Source organism: Tachysurus fulvidraco, chromosome 25 (assembly GCF_022655615.1).
Source record: "Tachysurus fulvidraco isolate hzauxx_2018 chromosome 25, HZAU_PFXX_2.0, whole genome shotgun sequence".
Classification (NCBI taxonomy): domain Eukaryota; kingdom Metazoa; phylum Chordata; class Actinopteri; order Siluriformes; family Bagridae; genus Tachysurus; species Tachysurus fulvidraco.
Window position 1 is genome coordinate 11,339,291 of NC_062542.1, and position 20,428 is coordinate 11,359,718.

The 20,428-nt window shown below is 38.6% G+C and overlaps 1 protein-coding gene across 6 annotated transcripts in view; it reads right to left on the reverse strand.

The window, feature by feature from the left end:
- Positions 1-20,428, reverse strand: part of mllt10 (MLLT10 histone lysine methyltransferase DOT1L cofactor) — a 62,450-nt gene that overhangs the window by 32,699 nt on the left and 9,323 nt on the right. For 4 of the 6 annotated variants that reach the window (XM_027173666.2, XM_027173657.2, XM_027173701.2 and 1 more), the window contains exons 4-7: positions 16,990-17,099; positions 13,193-13,296; positions 12,019-12,112; positions 3,721-3,810 (exon numbers count right to left, since the gene is read on the reverse strand). In XM_027173666.2, coding sequence (XP_027029467.2) covers positions 3,721-3,810; positions 12,019-12,112; positions 13,193-13,296; positions 16,990-17,099 — 398 coding nt within the window. The remainder of the gene's footprint in view (positions 1-3,720; positions 3,811-12,018; positions 12,113-13,192; positions 13,297-16,989; positions 17,100-20,428) is intronic. The other 2 variants (XM_027173693.2, XM_027173676.2) reach the window with 1 other exon arrangement.

The following is a 20,428-nucleotide window of genomic DNA, read 5'->3' on the forward strand; positions in this document are numbered from 1 at the left end:
TATTATTAATTAAGTGAACACTAAGCTATTATGAAGATTTGACATTTGTAAATTTCCGCATTTCTGATAAGCTTTTAATATTTCATCTTAGCTTGTTTTATTTTGCACTGTCTAACTTTCAGGCCTTGAGGTGCTTATTTTGAAGCCTATCAGTACCTGATATTTTCAAAATTCAAAAGGAGCAACTGTTTTTTTGGGATCATTTTAGTGATGACTAGACAAAGTTTCTAGGGAATAAAGAGGGGGAAAATAACTGCCTTTAAAATATTCATCCAAAATTCATTTTCTCCTTCATTGGAGAAAATCCAGCGAAGAAGAAATGAGCATAGAGGTAGCTGCCGGACGTGGCTCGGCTCAATGAATCTGAGGACTTCTTCAGAGGTTCTTGTGACATTGTGCTGCAGAGTTATTAACTGCAAATTTGTGTGCACATTTGCCCTGCTGGTGACGCTAGAGGGCTTGATTGGCGCAAAGCAAAAGTGCTGTGAAGGTAGCTGAGATTGTCTTCCATCACTGTGCCACATTTCATCAGAAAAAGCATATGAAGCATTCGGTGGGCCGCCACAGACAAAGAAGACACAGAGAAGAAGCTGAAGTAGAAGAAGAAGCAGAAACAAAAAACATACAATCACAAAAAAAGATGTATGTGCCTTTTACCCACCCATCCCCCCATAAACATACGCAACATATTTTTCCGATTCTCTACGAGGCTAATCGAGCAAATGGAAATCTTTTGACGTTTATAATTGTGCTGATTCACTAAACGCCACTTCCATACGAGTGTGGTTTTTTTCTTCTTTAAAACATACTGTTTTTGCGAATGAAATAGACAAAATGAAAAGATTAATGAGCACTTAATCCTGAGCGAAAGAAAAGAACACTCCAGACAAAAAGTCAATGTAGACAGTTCAGTGCAAAATCACTTGAAACAGAAAACGTGCTTCGGATATGTGTTCTGTATCTGTGTGTCAGAGAGAAAAGCACATTTTAGACTTAAAAAATACACGCTATTAAATGGAAACAAATGCAATATTTCGGTGGTTCTCAGGTCATGGGACTTTGGGCACAACTGTCCACCAATTATTTAACTAACTAACTAACTAACTAACTAACTAACTAACTAACTAACTCAACCAACCAACCAACCAACCAACCAAATAAATAAATAAATAGATTCAGGATTCTATAGTGGCGAGTTTGGATCTTTTTATCTTGGCTAGCTAATTACTCGAGTGATCCACTAGCTAGTAGTGGATCACTAGCAGAACAGTCTGACTAGATATTTTTAATTTATGCAGGATGAATTTCAATGTATTGATTATTGTCAGGAGAAATGCTCAGTACATGCCTAGTATCACTGATCAACACCTGTAGCGAAAATAATAATTCAATAAAAATATTCTCAAAACACACACACACACACACACACACACACACACACACACGCACACACACACACACACACACACACACACACACACACACACACACACCTTTCTCTACATCCAACCACAAGCAACAGATTTAAGGGCTTCTCAAAATACCCAGAGAACATGACACCAAAACTAAACAGGCTAGAATGATCAGAATTGTAAATATGTGTGTGTGTGTTTGAGTGGGGGGTGGGGGGTATTCCCAGATGCCACTCTCCTAGCACATCTGAACTGCCTGCAAATTGAGAAGCTTTTAGCTGCTATTGTTGTTTTGCCCTGGGGTTTGGAATTAGCTAGGTATACATCTGAGCCCCGTGATCTTTGACCTTTGAGAAGGGGGGTGGAGGCTGGAGGGTCCCCTTTACTAATGCAAATCAGGCACGGTAACAATAGCAGGGGCAGAGACCATAGCTCTCAATGAAGAGGAAGTTGAAAAAATGCTGCTCCCGCAGGCCTCCATGAAGGAAAGGGTCAAACGAGAATAAATGCAGTCCAAAAAAAAAAAATCAAACAAGATCCATCATACTACAATAACACAAGATGTTCTAAACTAAAACTAAAAAAAATAAATTTAAATCACTATAGTTTGCAAGTGAACAAATATTAGTATCCTCATGTACACAAAATAAAATGCCAAATGTTAGTCACTACATTCTGCTGGCTCAGATACTGTCACACACACACACACACACACACACACACACACACACACACACACACACACACACACACACACACACACACACACACACACTCCACAAGGATTTAATCATGGATCATTGTCCTTGGGCAAGGGGAAAAATAAAAAATAAAAATCAAGGCCACAATCTATAAATTTTCAAAATAAACGAATAAAAATAGATGGATGTGGTGATCAGATTAATGCAGAATGAAAGTGTACAGGTTGGCATTAACTACACTAACTCAGGCAATGTAGCAAAAAATATATATTAAAATAAATGGAAACAAGGGTCAAAAATATAGAGTCAAAATGGTTCGGAGGATGCGCATGTGAAGGACTTGAATGACGTTTGGATAACCATGATATGCTCTTCCACACATTTCACACTATGAGTATGAGACTGAGGTGCACTTAGTTTTAATCGAAAAATCAAATATGGATAGTGTGCGTGTGTGTATGTGCATGCGCGTGTCCAGCTATCTATATAAAATGTGTTGAATGGATTGAAACTGCAGACTTTGAACAGTACACATCTAATAAATCGCTACTCAGTTGTCTTTCATGGTTCAGTAAAGAGAATTATGGGATTGACTTCTCAGTGATGGACATTCTGCAAAAAAATTTGTCCAAAATAATGTCATTTAGGCCCAAAACTCTGAAAGTGGGGTCTGGGAACAAGCAGTCTGTGGTGAATCTGTGATTATTTATAAATAAGTAGTCGCGAAATTAAAATGAACTTGAATCTTTTACAGTTTTGAGAGTGGAAAGTTCAGGAATAAAAGATGTATGCCTTACCAAATCATTAGGGTGAACATTTTGTTAAAAAAAAATTACTATTTACTGAATTGTCTTTCATTTGATTTTATTTATCTGCTGGTTTGAAAAGCCTTGATTCAGACCAGAGCTGTTTTTATATTTATGGGACAGCCTGAAGAAAAATACAGGCATCTTGATAACAACAACATTATTATTATTATCAATAATAATTATTAGAATAATATCATTGATGATAATAATAATAATAATAATAATAATAATAATAATATTGACATTAATTATTAACATTAATATTAACAATATTATTATTATAATTATTAAGTTTGTTTAGTATCAGGAGAGAACAGCGTTAGTAAATGCTATCGTTAAATAAATCATGTTTAAATTCATCACAGGGAAATAAAACTGGGGCCAACACCTCCGCACTTTCTACACTGAGCAGTTGTGTTTGTCGAAAACGTGCTGGAACTAATAAATAATTACCTGTAAACACTGATGCCATGAATTCCCCAGAACTAACAGGCATGACTGATCATTTTCTGTGAACAGAGAATTCTCCGTAATGACCATCGCTTGCAGTGCCAAATTGCTAATCACTCGAAGTGTGTTCTTTAAATGTGGAGCCAGATGATAACCCAAGGGCAACATTCTCGGCACTGAGTGGCCGAGGTACATTTCATTTACATGGATTTAATCAGGACAATGCGTGTACGGAGTTAATTGCTAGACTTTAAGCAGCAGGGTTTTAGCTCATAGGCTGAATGTGCGCGGAAAGGGCATATCAGTGACGCATGGCTGATGGAAGGGAAAGCATGGAGGCTGCCTTACCTTCTTCTCCTTGTCATGGTGTTTATCCAAAGAGTGAGAGGAAGAATCGCTTAAGCTTTGAGCCCTACTACTGCGGCCTTTGCTCCTTCTCTAAAAGGTGAAAGAGGAACTTCGAGTTACTATTTAAAAATCTGTCCAGTTTACTTTCTTCTCTTGTGTAGCAACAAAGCAAAAGGAAGTTGTTACTGAAGTTCAAAAATAGCCAAAAAGACAATAAGCACTATTAATATGATGTTTGGGGAATACAAAAAATGTCAAACCAAGTAGCTAGAAATAGAAGAAAAATTAGATTAAAAAAAAAAATCTTTATTATAGCATGTCCAGAAAACGGCCAGTCCAAGAGCAAATTACTGGTTTGTGCTTTTGTTTAACAAAGTTAATACACTTACACTATATTTTTTAGCACTGCACTGCGCTCCACATAAATGAATGTTTAATGCCTTGATCGGCTGTTCACTCTCACAACCAGACAAGAGGCTAATGAAGAAGCTCGGGTTAGTTCGACTGAGTTGGGGCAAAGAAAGCTGGAAAAAAAAATGTAGAACTACATAATCAAGCAGTTTTAGAGCGGAGATGAAAAATGATTCAAAGTCTTGTTTCATAATTTAGAAAAAATAATAAAAATAAAAAAAAATTTTAAAAAAAGGAGAGGGGGGAAAAAAACAGCTTCAATGATCACATGTTGGTTAATCAAGAGAAAAAATAGGAGGAGTTCGTGTTCTGCTCTCTTTGATATTGTGAAAATATATAATATATAGATATAAATAAATACACTGTTCATATATATATATATATATATATATATATATATATATATAAATTGAGAGAGAGAGAGAGAGAGAGAGAGAGAGAGAGAGAGAGAGAGAGAGAGAGAGAGAGAGAGAGAGATGTCTGTAGTGGTGATCTAGTTGAATTCATTCTGCCAAAACAAACACTCCCAGTGGTACAATTTAAAATAAAAAAGCTATTATCAAAAACAGCCACAGGAAGCGATGTTATAGCGCTCATTTAAACCTGCACCCTTTAGTGATAAATTATGTAGCTCCTGTTCTCATTGATACCGTTTTATATCTTTAGATCTTAACCTTTTTTATATATTTATTTATCACTGTTTATATCACAAATCACTGCATCCGCAAACAATAAAACATGCAAAATTACAATGAATAAATAAACAAACAAACAAACAAATAAAGCCCAAAAGTTTTTACAGGATAAAATTCATGACTTGCGTCTTTTAGTTTAAAATTTTAGTTGATTAAATAATAATTTGTTATTAAGACTTCTTAAAAAACAACTTAAAGAAAGTGGAGTTCTTTAGCCAAGCAAGCACGAAATTCAGTGTCACATTGAAAAGCAAGAGTTTGGACAGTTTTATCTTTTTTCTTTTTATTGGTCCCTGTCTCAAAATACAAAACTAGAAACAAACTTAGGAAATTTCCTTCTCTTAAATTTGTCCAAAATAAGAAACTAATTTGAAGGTGGACATCCGTTAAAAGCACAGCCCTGCTCACAATGTTCTATATGACAGAGCTGCGCTTTTGGAGGTGACAAAACTTATCCAGATGGACAATTTCCTGTAACTTTAATTGAGACATAAATGTTAATCATATAAAAGTGAATAATTCTGTCCTGGTAAAGAGTTTGATACAAGAGGACCATTTGTTCACTCAAGCACCAAGAAGCTTGAAATCTCTCCAAAAACAGAGCGAAAAACCTGAATAAGATGTGTTTTAAATAATTAATAAATAAATAAATAAATAAATAAATAAATAAATAAATAAATAAATAAATAAATCCTGTACGATTGCGCAGCACTTTCCTGATTTCCTCTGTTATCATTTAAACAATTTCAATTAAAAAAATATATATATTGTCAGTATTATTAACAATTATATATTGTTAAATAATATTTAATAATTAATAATTATATATTTTTTATTCAGACATATAAACAGACAAAAAGCTGCTACAGTAAAAAGTCTACCATAAAAAAATAATTTTAATAAAACTTTAATAAAATGATTGTCAACAATCAAGATGCAGTAATTTTACTATGAGAAAATATGCAGTCCTCATTCATTTATTTATTCATTCATTCATTCATTTATTCATTATTAGTAGTAGTATTATCATCATGAAACCCAGTAAACGGCTTCTGCCATTTAATTTTTCATGTCGGATAATCCTAATTACAGCAAGACTGCTTCCCAAAATATTATTCTCCTCTGAAAGAAAATATTTTCTTAGGAGGTTATTACACCTGCAGATGTGCAGAAGCTCACGAAATTACAACACAATCTTTTAAACTCGCACAAAAAAAAAAGAAAATAAATGCATTCTGCTATTTTGCCGCGACTGTTTTGACTGCACTCAAAAGCCAAACACACGGTGCTACTTTTCCAACCATGCTTATTAGAAGACCTTTTCCCCTCCTCCAGCACCTCTCAGAAGACCTGCAGTGTGAGAGAGGCCTTTGTTGGGATGGGAGATGCACGTACACACACACACACATGTGCGCGCGCACACACACACGAGGGACAAATCTGCGGAGCAGCAGGGGGTTGTGGCTTCAAATCCCACCGCAGCTCTGGGGCTGGAGTATGTTACCCCCACCTATCACACACACACACACACACACACACACACACACACACACACACACACACACACACACACACACACACACACACACACGAGGCAGGAAGGAAAAGCACAGTGCTGCCACTCATCCTTCCCTGAAACTCTAGCCGTCTCTCGAAACGAGGGATTAGGAGAGAGAGCAGGAAGAGGGGCACTGATGGAGGAGACAAAGGTTCAGAGAGTTGCTGCTGATTGTCAATGAGATTAAGGGGTTACAGGGGTAGCAAGGGAAAGACACTGGGTCATTCTTGTGTGTGTGCGTGTGTGTGTGAGACGGGGTTTGATTATGCTACAGCTCAGCTTTCAGCACCTGTAATTGAAAAGGGAGCTCAAGAAATTAAGAGTTATTCCTGATGAGTGCTAAAAAAAAAGCACAGTTTGCTGCGTACACTTTAACTAGTTCCATTAAAACAGATTTCCATCGTTCAGTAACACTATACTCAGTAACTTCAGTAATTATACTGAATAAGTTGAATTATACGTGGCATTTAATCATTTTAGCTGGATGTGGAGATGAATAAATATACAGGTAGATCTAAGTGAACAAAGCACGTGTAGGAAAACATTCATCACGTGTTATCAGGTATGACGAGGTAGCAATGTTACAGTACGTCCAGGCAAAAATGGACAAAAAAGGCTGTTTCATATAGTGTGTGTCTGTAATGGCAATGGGGCTGGCACGTAACCATGACAACAAGGACAGTCTAGACAACGCCTGTGTTTCTGCTTTACTGTCGAGACTTTTATACACCAGCATGGATTTGGGTATGAAATTTATAAGAGATAATTGATCAAATACTGAATTAAAAAGCAAGAAGAACAAAAGTGAAAGGAGATCCTGCGAGACGTAAATATAACTCCATCGGAACATCCGATGCCAACTGTTACTTATTTAAATGGATAATAAATATAAAATCGACAACACATTTGCTCTGTGTCTATGACTGATTAATGAAAAATCAGAACATGTGCCAAGACTCTATTCCATAACCATGTACAGCAACCATGACGCAAATGAGATGACGTTCTAAAAAAAATACAGACATGTTGGTAAAGAACAGGCCAAAAAGTGAATTGTTTTCTGCTATTGCTTTGCCATTATTTCCTACGTAATGCATCGTGATATATGACATTTTCATGATGCTAAACATGGAGTTGATGCACAGCAGAGAAACATACTAAAAAAAAAAAAAAAGAAATAAAACGAACCAAGCTCGATGAGTAACACGCTATGATGCCTGCAAATATCAGTGACTAGAATGCTCGATCACGCCGTGAGTAAAACAAAAGTAAATCGAGTTAAACATGATTTAAACATGGATTAAACCAGATGCTGTGACTTCACTGGCTGCATTGGTGTGCATCTGTTTTATTGGAATACAGACTGTAATCAGAGAGAAAGGCAAGCATGTGTCACTATATTGATATAATGTTTAACACCAGTCGAAAATATAGTCGGTTTTAAGTTGTGTCTGCTTAGTGCTTCTCTTTTCAATGTCACATGAGATGAAATGCTACAGAAGACAGCTGTGGAAGCATAAAGATCCAACTGTGTGTTTGTTAACAGGGTCACTATTATGGCTGAAACACAATGACTATTACTGTGTTGACGTTATGGAAAATTTAAAAGGTGCATATATTTAGTAAAACATTACTGTGCAATAAAAGTGGGCTGTTTATTTATTTATCTATCTATCTATCTATCTATCTATTTAGACAGATAAATAAATGATAGATAGATAGATAAATAAATGATAGATAGATAGATAGATAGATAGATAGATAGATAGATAGATAGATAGATAGATAGATAGATAGATAGAATAAAATAAAATTCAATCAATCAATCACACATCCTGTGGAGCAAAAACACCTTTCACATATACAGGAGTGTAATAAACTTGGATCTATGTCCCAACTGAGAGGCAACGTTTGATATGAATCAATTCAACAAACTAAATTGATTATTATTGGAAAAGGACACACTGGGGTGTAAAAACCTTGTATGTGTTGCCTTATGAATAAACATATATTTTCTTGGAAGCCTGAACTTCTTCATTCCGGTTATTTACTTTTTTGTGTGTTTATTTAATTTATATTACATTTTTAAAACAGTAAAAAAAAACATTTTTGTTTGATAGCGCAAGAGAATTCGATTCATATGCTGGAAATATGCAGGTCATGAACAAAACACTGCAACCACTCCTGCAATGCAACGCTTCAATCCACAACCTATAGCTGCAAATAGTTTTTTAATGTAGCGTAACACAATGATGCAGCCCACATGATTGGGAAGTTTAGAAAAACAACAGAGAAACATTATTGGTTTCTACTTTCTTCTTGTAATATATGTAAACTGAAATGATATATTACGTGTATGTATGTATGTATGTATGTATGTATGTATGTATGCATGTATATGAACAAATCAGCCAATAATGTAGCAGCACAACAGAGCATAAAAGCCTCACTGAAAATGGACAATTGAAGGTTCGGAAACAATCACCTGGATTTTCCAGTCTTTCAACCCAGTTTGGGTAAGTCTGTACCCATGATACCTACAGATTCCTGTTCTTGCTTGACAAGACTGGAACCTGCGCTGTTCTTCTACTGTTGCAGTTGATGTGTTGTGAATTCTGAGATGCTTTTCTGCTCACCACCTTTGTAGAGTGCTTATCGTAGGTACAACAGACTTTCTGTCAGCTCAGACCGTTCATTCTGATCATTCTCCCGTGATCCTCTGCACACACTTTTTTTTTTCCACACTCTCCCAGGAGATCAGCAGTTTCTGAAATTCTCAAATCAGCCCATCTGGTACCATAACCCACTGTTAATGGTAGAGATCATATTTTTCCCCCATTCTGATTTTTAATATATAAACATTACCAGAAGCTCTTGAATTGTAGCTGTTTGATTTTATGCCCTTTGCTGCTGCCACATGATTGGCTGATTAAATAACTGCATGAACTGCATCACCAACAGATACCAGTCTAGGACGGTGAAGACTAACACATGCTTTCCTCAGAGACATGTAAATCCAGCCAACTGCTGCTCATATGCTACATCACGGGGCAGCGCAACACATGCAGAAGAAAGTTCGATCTGCCCCCTGATTGGCTAGCGACACTCTGATTGATAGGGGGGAGCGAATATGCCAGCCCTCCAGGAGAGTAGATACTGTACACTTTCGTTCTCTTGGACACCGAGACAATTAAAAGCTTTGGGATTATTTTGATGCAGTGTCATAATCTCCAGATGATAGGGCTTTAAAAAACAAAATGATCACACAATAATAATGCTGAATTATCAACAGGTTCATGTTGATATTAAACATCTACATATATTTTAACTGTCAGTAAGATAAGACGGTGATCCTGCTCTTTCCATAATTGTCAGAAACAGAAGAAATGTGTCCTTATGCTGCCTTCTGAACGATTCAGGAGCTCGAATGCTAACAAAACATCCAATGTGTCTACTATAGTAAGTGGAAAATACTAATCACGGCACATAATGTTAAGACTCATTATGTGCCGTGATTAGTATTTTCGACTTATTGGAAATTGGAAATGATGCCACTATTCATTTCTTAGTGGATCGATATATTCTAAAAAGCACACAAAGCCAACACAGCAGCCCCCCACCTCTCGCTCACCATGCTGCTGTTCTGAATGCTAGCACATTGAAGAGGGCAGCTGCAGCAGAACAGAGCAGAGACGGTTGATGAGGACAACAGCGGGCATGCTGTGTGCAAATACCTCATCTTCAAGGCAAATGAGCCCGGCAAACCAAAGGTTACCATCAAGCCTGTATGCAAAAGCTGCCCCAGAATAAGACTAATGAAGAGTGCTACCAAAAAAAAAAAAAAAAAAAAAACACTTGTTGGATCTTCCACTTCAAAAGTCTCAATGTGCAAGAAAACAGGACCAGAATGACTGTAAATTCAAGAACCATTACATTTCTTGTTTGTAAAACTCATTTTGTTCATCTAGTATCAAATCGGTACAACATCCACATGGTTAGAAAATAAGGAAATCATAAACTTTGTTTCTTTTCAGATGATGTAGGAGTAAGAACACAGCAAAGCAAATGTCCACTTACACTTCTAAAGAATAAAAAAAATAAAATCAAATCAAAAGAACATTTTATTATTATAAGAACAACTTATGGTCTATTGTCTATTCAAAACATCAGTAAATAACCCCGACTAGCTGTAATAGAAGTTCTCCTCTCCTTAGGCACGTGTTAAACCTTCAATCAAAGAAATCAGAATTTAAAATCCACAAATTTTAAATAACAAGCATTTCTAAAGACAAAGTTATTTTTTCAGAATGGCTTCAGCAATGAAACAACAGCTGTATCATTAATGATTTTTTTTTAGGAGAGTAGAATCTCCTCAAATTGAGCACTAACAGGGTTTAACTGACCTGAGGCGTAAGCCGTTTTCCAATCAACGGCCAATGAAATCAAACGCATGTAATGCAACACCACTAGCTTTAACAGATCACGCTGCGTTTTTGAAAACGTTGATATAACAACATAAGATAATCTAAATGACATTTGTTAAATGTCCACCGAAGTGTTGTCGGCCATTTTGAAAATCTTTTCTCATCCAGCGTCAGTGCCAGATAGTCCCGCCCCCTTCCGCTATGTAAGCAATGCTCCAAAATTGCCACACTTCATGTTTCAGGAAGAAGCGCACCTCTTCTTGTTGGACGTTTCAGTGTGAACACGATACTCATGCTACGTATACTTCAGGACGGTGTTGCATACTGCCCATAAGTAGGAGGTTTAACTTCTCCAAGGCATCTATTCTTGAATAAATGTGACCGGGCATGCCTTCGTGTGTAATGGTTGATCACATGCTTGGTGATGTAGTGAATCTGCTGCGAAGCTCTACAACATTCACTTAGCTGTCACGTGCACTACATGGCAAACGAATTACAGCAATTTCCTTTGGTCTGGAATGATGCCATATTAGGCATGGAAACCAGCTGAATATTGTTTCCACAGAATGTTGAGGCCAGAACAGTGTAAAGTATCTACAGTATAGATAGATAGATAGATAGATAGATAGATAGATAGATAGATAGATAGATAGATAGATAGATAGATAGATAGATAGATAGATAGATAGATAGATAGATAGATAGATAGATAGATAGATAGATAGATAGATAGATAGATAGATAGATAGATAGATAGATAGATAGATAGATAGATAGATAGATAGATAGATAGATAGAAACCAGGCTTAGCACATACCCTAAATTCATCAATCCTTTCGCTATCCTTTAGAAACCCCGTCTTCTAAAAGTGCACTGACGATTGGCTATACAATATATCGCAAGAATTACACTGCTAAATATTGCTAATGAAGATTTATCAAATACAGTAGCCACAAGATGCTGTGAAATAGAGCTGAATAAGGACGGGGCCTTCTAAAGCACCTTATTTTGGACGCAGGTTAAGGCTGCGTCACTGGTATCCCATAAACCAGCTTACTACCAAAGACATTTCATTGGCAGACAGACCTGCATCTCAGATACTGATACAAATAGCACGAAAATATAAAAAAAAGCTTTAGCAATTAGTGAATGAAAATTTTATATTGGCACACACCTAAAGTTAGCAAAAACAACAAACTTTGCTTCTTACCAGTTTGCTGTAATGGTACTTGCAGTAGCCACAGTATTTGACGTTGTCAGCATCCGAGCCTTGCTCTTCACACAGCAGACCAGCAAACTGAGCGCTGCAGAGGGTAAAAAAAAAATGAGCCTGTTATTTTAAGAGTCCATCAAGTAAAATAAACCCCACAAAGTTCAGAAGGCACGCAGACAACTCCTGGGAAACACATCGTATATTATCTCATTCACACACACTTGTTTTTACAAGAGTACAATTTCTCTGTTCGGATGAGGAGATTTGGACAGTGATGCTAAACTGATAGCTCCAAACTTTCTTTATGTTATGCTGTGTTGGACTAAAAACCAGTTCAGCAGGTGGCGTCAATTCAATATGGCTGCTAACGGCATGAACAGAACAATCAGCGTAGAGAGTTGTAAGATTATCAGCTGTTCTGGGAATATTAATAGCCATCAATAGCCATCAATCAGAGTTAGTTTAGTTAGTTTGCTCCAATTTCTCACTTCTAAGTTACATCAGACACGGCAGAAGTATTACTGATAATCATGGATAATTTTGTTTACTATTCATTCTTGATTTGGTTAATTATTAATTACTAATTCATATTACTTAAAAATGTATATTCCTTCATTCATTAATTTTCTACCGCTTATCCGAACTATTCTTGGGTCATGGGGAGCCTCAGGCATCATTGGCCATCAAGGCAGGATACACCCTGGACGGAGTGCAAAAACATCGCAGGGCACACGCGCACGCGCACACACACGCGCACACACAAATCACGCACTCACATTCAAACACTCACATTCACACACTCACATTCACTCACGCAATCACACACTCACATTCACTCACGCAATAACACACTCACATTCACTCACGCAATCACACACTCATACACACTACGGACAACTTCGAGATGCCAATTAACCTACCATTCATGTCTTTGGACCAGGGGAGGAAACCGGAGTAAAAATGTATATAAAACAATAAAATTATGAAAACTAGATTTTTTTTTTTTGGAAGATGGACAAAACTACTGAGAGTAAATAAAGCTTTGCTCTAAAATTACTCTTTAAAATAACTTTTTTTTTCTTTCTTTTTTTTAAGTAAACCAAAGAAACTTGTCAATCAATCAGTTTAGCTAAGAGTAACATAAGCATGCAAGAGCATCCCACTGACTCACCAAGTGACGTGAAAAGCTTGGCGGCAGCCGTGTTTGTTACAGGCCATGCAGGCTCCGGTGGCTGCTTTACTCTCACGGCCTTGTTCTTCACAAATGTAGCACGTCTGTAGGAAATAAAATACACTCAATCAATGCTGAAACACAGCTGAGAGCACACTAGGTGTGAAACATCATCACATTATCATATAGTACTGCAAATACTAAAATTGTAAACCAAGACAATGTTTTGTTACTCTCAACTATTATTAGAGTGAGATCCATGTAGGTCACTATAACGCCTCTTTTGTACCTGATAGTTCATGTAAAGGACTGATTTCTACTCCTGTTAACCAAAAATACAGGAATTTGAAGCTAAATAAGGCAAAGGATCACCAAAACAGGCTAGCTGAAGACTAGAAAACAAGTCAGGATTCTGCGCCTCAGATTTCTGCTGTTGACTGACAGAAGTGGAGCACAAGGTTGTCGTCTGCTGCTGTAACTCAGCTTCTTCAACATGTTGTACTTTGAGATGTTTGACTACATATCTGAGTTTCCACAGCCTTCCTTTCAGCTCGAACCAGGCTTCATTTCAGCTTGGCCGTCCTATTCTGACCTCTCGCTGCCACTCACAGTACCGTACTGTGTAAACTCTAAAGAATCTTGTGTGTGGAAAATTACAAAATTCCAGGAGATCCGTGCTTTCCGGCACCAATATCCATGCCATGGATTTACAAAGATCACAGATCATATTATTCTCCTGTTTTGCCGGTGTGATGTGAACGTACAATGAAGCTCTTTACTAATATGTGATTATTTTTATGTACCGTAATGCACAAAAAAATTAGTAATGAACAAGTGCAAATGTATTCCATTTAAATATACAATATAAATAAATTTCATACAAGATCAATAATCCAATTTAAAGGAAGCCTGGAAGCAGCCAAATGTAATATGATACAATCTGCAGCTGCTTGACTTGTGATAATACAATACTAATATGCAAGAATTTTTATTTTGTATTTAAAAAAAATAATAAAACCTTCAATCTTGGGAGGAGTTCACTAAGACTTTAGAGGTTCACTTTAACGTTTCGGATTAAAATACTGTTAATAAAAGCCCTGTGTCAATCAGACCTACACAAAGATGCCTGGATCCATTGAGTAAACACGGAACTTTTGCCCGATACACAAGGTATTGAGTCATTGCAGTCAGATCACAAATGCGGGGTGCTCCGATTCAAATTTGTTAATGCACACTGTAATTTCATGGCTGTGAAAAGCTGCTGATGTGGTATATACAGTGCAGCAGCAAGAAGCATTGTGTGTTTACTGTGACAGCATCGGCAATTTAACAAGCCTCTCTAAAGCCCATCTTGCTGGCACGCCGATTATCAGGCGAATAATGACTACGCTGTTTTAAATTGGCTCGCAGTGAAGACTCAATTACCGAGGAAACTGAAAGCGTTTCATCACAGATTGAATATTTCAAGCATGAGATTAAACTTGCACTTGTAACACATCACATGCAGTGTCACATATTGCTGACTGCTTGTTTCATCACACTGCCTGGGCTGGAATTAGTTCTACCGTGAATCTATCATATCGAGATGAGAAATATGATAAACACGCAGAATGATAATCGTCCAAACTAATATCACGGCTTTCTGTTTTGGCTTCATTCAGCACTGGAGCATTAGTGCGAGGGTTTCCTCATATAAATAAAGAAAGGGGTTGTTTTACCACTATTTAAACTTAAATGCATATTCTGAAAGAAATGACTTTTATTGTAACTTGTGCTATTAAGATAACATTTTTTATTAATACAATAATTATTTGATTTCTCACGCACGCATACACAGCCGTTCTGAATATCTAAAAAAAATGCCCAACAGGATTAAATAGATATCACACAGAAGTGAAATTTCTCCACATAGCTTCTTTACAGTTATACCATGAACAGTAATAATGCACATTTTTAAAAGGCAGATGCATCTCAGTTTTAGTTTTGACTAAAGACAATATTTTGAGACATTTTAAAATATGAAAATATTAAGTGAAATCTAAGACCACTGACCACTCATTAAACCGTAACTGTGATTTTGAACTGTGTTAAGTGTGAGAATATTAGAAAAATGGCATGATATCTGCCCCGACACTGATGTTAGATGTTTTACTAAATCAAAGCCTGAGAAAATAAAACAGTCCTAGACATAAAGAAGCATTCTTTATATTATATAGCTGAGATTTGTTCTATTTGTTCCTCCCTCCCTCCCTCCCCCCTTTCCTCTCTCCCTCCCTCCCTCCCTCACTCCCTCCTTCTCCCTCGCTCCCTCCTTCTCCCTCTCCCCCTCCTTCTCCCTCTCCCTCCTCACTCTCTCGCTCGCTCCCTCCTTCTCCCGCTCCCTCCCTCCTTCTCACTCTCTCGCTCCCTCCCTGCCTCTCCCTCCCTCCCTCCCTCCGTCTCCCTCGCTTGCTACCTCCCGCTCTAGCACCCTCCCTCCCTCTCTCGCTCCCTCCCTGCCTCTCCCTCCTCCCTCCCTCTCTAGCTCGCTCCCTCCCTCTCTCCCTCCCTCCCTGTCACTCCCTCCCTCCCTCCCTCCCTTTCACTCCCTCCTCCCTCCCTTCCTCTCACTCTCGCTCCCTCCCTCCCTCTCGCTCCCTCCCTCCCTCCACTCTCGCTCCCTCCCTCCCTCTCACTCTCGCTCCCTCCTCCCTCCCTCTCACTCCTCGCTCCCTCCTCCCTCTCACTCCTATCTCCTCCCTCCCTCCCTCTCGCTCCCTCCCTCCCTCTCCCTCTCGCTGCCTCCCTCCCTCCCGGTCACCCTTCCTCCCTCCACTCTCGCTCCCTCCCTCTCACTCTCGCTCCCTCCCTCTCGCTCCCTCTCGCTCCCTCTCCCCCTCCCTCTCGCTCCCTCTCACTCTCGCTCCCTCTCCCTCTCGCTCCCTCTCCCTCTCCCTCTCGCTCCCTCTCCCCCTCCCTCTCGCTCCCTCTCCCTCTCGCTCCCTCCCTCTCACCCTCGCTCCCTCTCCCTCACCCTCCCCTCCTCTCTCTCCCCTCTCCCTCTCTCTCCCTCTCCCTCTCCTCTCCTCTCTCTCTCCCTCTCATCTCCTCCCTCTCTCTCCCTCTCTCCTCTGCTCCCTCTCCCCCTCCCTCCCTCCCTCTCGCTCTCCCTCTCCCTCTCGCTCCCTCTCCCTCTCCCTCTCGCTCCCTCCCTCCCTCCCTCTCGCTCCCTCTCCCCTCGTTCCCTCCCCTCTCCCCTCTCTCCCCTCTCTCTCCCTCCTCCGTCTCCTCCCTCCCCCCCTCCACCCACTCCCTCCCTCCCCCTCGCTCCCTCTCTCTCCCTCCCTCCCTCTCACCCTCCTCCCTCCCTCACCTTCTCTCCCTCCCTCCCTCTCCTCTCCTCCCTCCTCCCTCTCCTCTCTCTCCCTCCCTCCCTCTCCCCCCTCCCTCTCTCTCTCCTCCCTCCCTCCCCTCTCCTCCCTCCCTCCCCTCTCCTCCCTCCCTCCCCTCTCTCTCCCTTCCTCCCTCTCCCCTCCCTCCTCTCCCTCCCACCCTCGCTCCCTCTCACTCTCGCTCCCTCCCTCCCTCTCACTCTCGCACCCTCTCCCTCTCCCTCTCGCTCCCTCCCTCCCTCTCGCTCCCTCTCACCCTCGCTCCCTCCCTCTCACTCTCGCACCCTCCCTCCCTCTCACTCTCGCACCCTCCCTCTCACTCACTCTCGCTCCCTCCCTCTCTCTCACTCTCGCTCCCTCCCTCTCTCTCACTCTCGCTCCCTCCCTCTCTCTCACTCTCGCTCCCTTTAATGGTTGTGAGCTCACCTTATTGTAGCGCTCATGTGGGACGGACTGTAAAACAATGGGCTCCATGGTGGAGACGTTGGCAAATTCCACCTCAGGGATGTAGAGCGCACAAACCACATGAGCCCAGCCTGAAAGAGAGCAGGAAAAACAGAAACTGCTGTGTTACCAGGTCACTGTTCATACTAGGCAACAGGTTATACAATAAACAAATCCAGTGAGGGAGCAAGAGAAGATTTATATAAAGATTTTTCATAAGAATCAACTATGAATCATTGGATTAAAACATTAATAATATAGTCGCAGATAATTACTAAAACACAGATGCCTTTTGGTTTAACATGGTTCAGAGCTGAGAACCTTTGTAATATTAATTCATAATAATTACTAAATAGTATTTATTCTGTACTATCATAGTGGGAAATAAACTGAGTTTTCTTCTAATCAAAAGAAGAATATTTTATATATATATATATACACGTATATGTATATATATATATATATATAAATATATATATATATAAATATATAAATACACACATACATACACACGTATATATATGTATATATATATATATATATATACGTATATATATATATATACGTGTATATATATATATATATATATATATATATATATATATATATATATACATACACACACACACACAAAAACTCACACACACAAGAATGTTTACGTTTGTAAAGCTAATAAATTAAGCTTATAAGTTGTAAAGCTCAGTGTTGGCAATATCAATTTCTACAAGCTTTATGCATTTTTTTTTTAATTAAACATTTTTTTAATTCATTCTTTTTAGCAAATCAAAATAATAAGAACAATAAAATAATCTGAATACAAACATAAGAAGCATAAAATTAGCATGAAATTAAAACAAATCCAATGTAAACATACAAAGCATATTTTTTTCTAGTATCTGAAATGCTATTCCCCAGCAAATAGGAAAGACAAAATCAACACGCATGGTTCCAATAATTCAAAAAAGTTTCAAATAAAGAGTAAATAAAAAGGTCATGATGTCTACATGGGTAATTAAACACTCATCCACAATATATGAGCTCTTGATACTACAGCAAAAATTTCTAAAACAACTTCCTGAAGATTCCACAGAACATTCCAGAAACTTCCTTTCATTACCACTAAATCGAGGCAACTGGGGTATTGTTAACCCTTTAGTCCTTCTGCTTATCTCTGTGCTTCAGTTCAGCTTTAACCAACATATCACTCAGTGTATGGTCTTATACACTGCTAAATAATCAGACAGAAAAGTTTACTCTTAATTGTTGTTATAAAGATGGTGAATGAAAACTTTTCTGTACACAAAACAAAGACAACGTTCCAGTTCACAGAACAAACCAATCCATTTTTTACACCTCAGTAGCAGGTAACTAAGCACAGTGAATTCTCAAGTTATTCAACAACACAAACATCAAAAGTACAGAATACCACAAACAGGCGTAAACTTAAAAGTGAACCCGTGACCTGTCTTTGACCTCGGACAGGGAGGGGACACGGAGGTTTTGAAGTCCCTCCAAGAATCTTGCAGAAGCCTATAAAACAGGGCAATAAAAAAAAAACCCAAACACACCCCGAAGAACTTCTCACCCCATCGCATGCACCAGGCTGGTACGATTTCAGAGGAAGGAGCAAACAACGATAGAAATCCTGTTTTTCGTGGGACATAAAAACAATGCCGGTTTTTAACGAGTCTGAAACAATTAAGGGATTTGAAAAGCCACGAACAATAAAAACAAAACTTTAGGAGTGTTTTTAAGGCATTGTAGAAAACTTAACAGATACGCAAGTATCTATAAACTGAAACAAGTACAAATTTTGCAGATTATTTTCTACCGTATCCACTGGGAAAGAAAACTTCAAAACACCCACACCGAGCAATTACTTATGCTGGTTCATGGAAAAACATTTTTCCAACTTTAAATTGATCCAGAAATGAAGTTTATGCTACGATCCCATTTCTCAGCTCTGATGTTACATGCATTAGTGAGTTTAATATTTGTTAGACTCTGGTGTTAGCTTTAAGGATTAGGCTAATTCGGTGTTTGCATCTATCATTAATGAAATCATAAAAGTAATGCATTAGTGTTGGAGATTAAGATAACGGGCACAAAAACGGTTTAATCGTTCGATTAAAAAAAAGGTTTGGCGAAAGTATAAAATTTCCATTTCCATTAATACTCCTACAAACTTCCAGAATTATAATGCTTAATGTATCCATGTGTCAATCACCTGCTAATTGCTAACTTTTTAACTTGCTTATTTCTACTGCAGAGATTATATTAATTTTGTGGTGTGAAGAACTCTGCCCATTGAGAAATGGCACAAAACAAAAAAATAATAATATAGAAAAAATTTTAAAACATGAGCCTGGGGGTGAACCAATGTCTCCCTCATGGCTGTTTAACGGCTTTGCTCACACTGAAGGAGGCATGGTCGAGCAGCTGTGCGTCCACAGCAGTGTGTTTACAGTCTCAGCGTTGGCCTTGCCGTGAACCCAGCCCATGAAGAAGGGAAGTGCACTAGAAGTGCACTCACAGCCCCGCTGTGACCCCTAAAACACCGCCCCGTCATAAAAAACGAGGGGCGAGATAAACACACACTCGCCCCTCCCATTGTCAAAAAGGAAAATAAGCAGGAGAAAACCACAGTGTGGTGTGTACGTGAGTGCCTGATTTTTATTTTCATACAAGCGTGCGAACCCTGAAGCCACTAACACTCTGGCTTTCCCAACTAAGGAAATTAGTCATTATTTTATCCCTTATGAGCTGATTCCCAGTGACTGTTGCTTAGGTTTATAGGTACAGACTATTAACATAAGCATTTATGTACGTAAATGAGTTCGTGAAAGTTTAACAAATGACAGAAACACATTAGAACTTAAACTGAGATTTATCATAGTTATTTGTGCAACAGTATTTTTTTGTCATTATATAGATTAAATCCAGACAAAACAGGCTTCAGCAGTATAGATTACACACCAACTTCCCTTCTATAGGAGAAATCTCTGAATGAAAAATAGAGATTTTAAATGCTAGATAGCAATATAACAATAAAATTTAAAAATAAATCTATAACTTAAACAATTAGACAATATCAATAACATTACAGTAATGTATGGTGCACCGATGAAGCCAAAAATTTTGATTGCAAATAAAATGTGATTTCTTGTACAGCCGTAATATGAGCCATAGCATGCATGAACTAATGCTTTCTATTGAAAACGATGGTTATAATCATTCTTTTGGACACAGCACTGGGGTGGTCCAGCAGACCAGACAATGAGGATGCAAACAGAACTCAGTTGAATGTGATGGTTAAAAATTGAAGCATAGCACGCACACTCTCTTTTCAGAATAAAACTCAACCTAATTACAAGTTTAATTCTGATTATATCAGGACAGAAACATGCTCTTAACCTTCGCC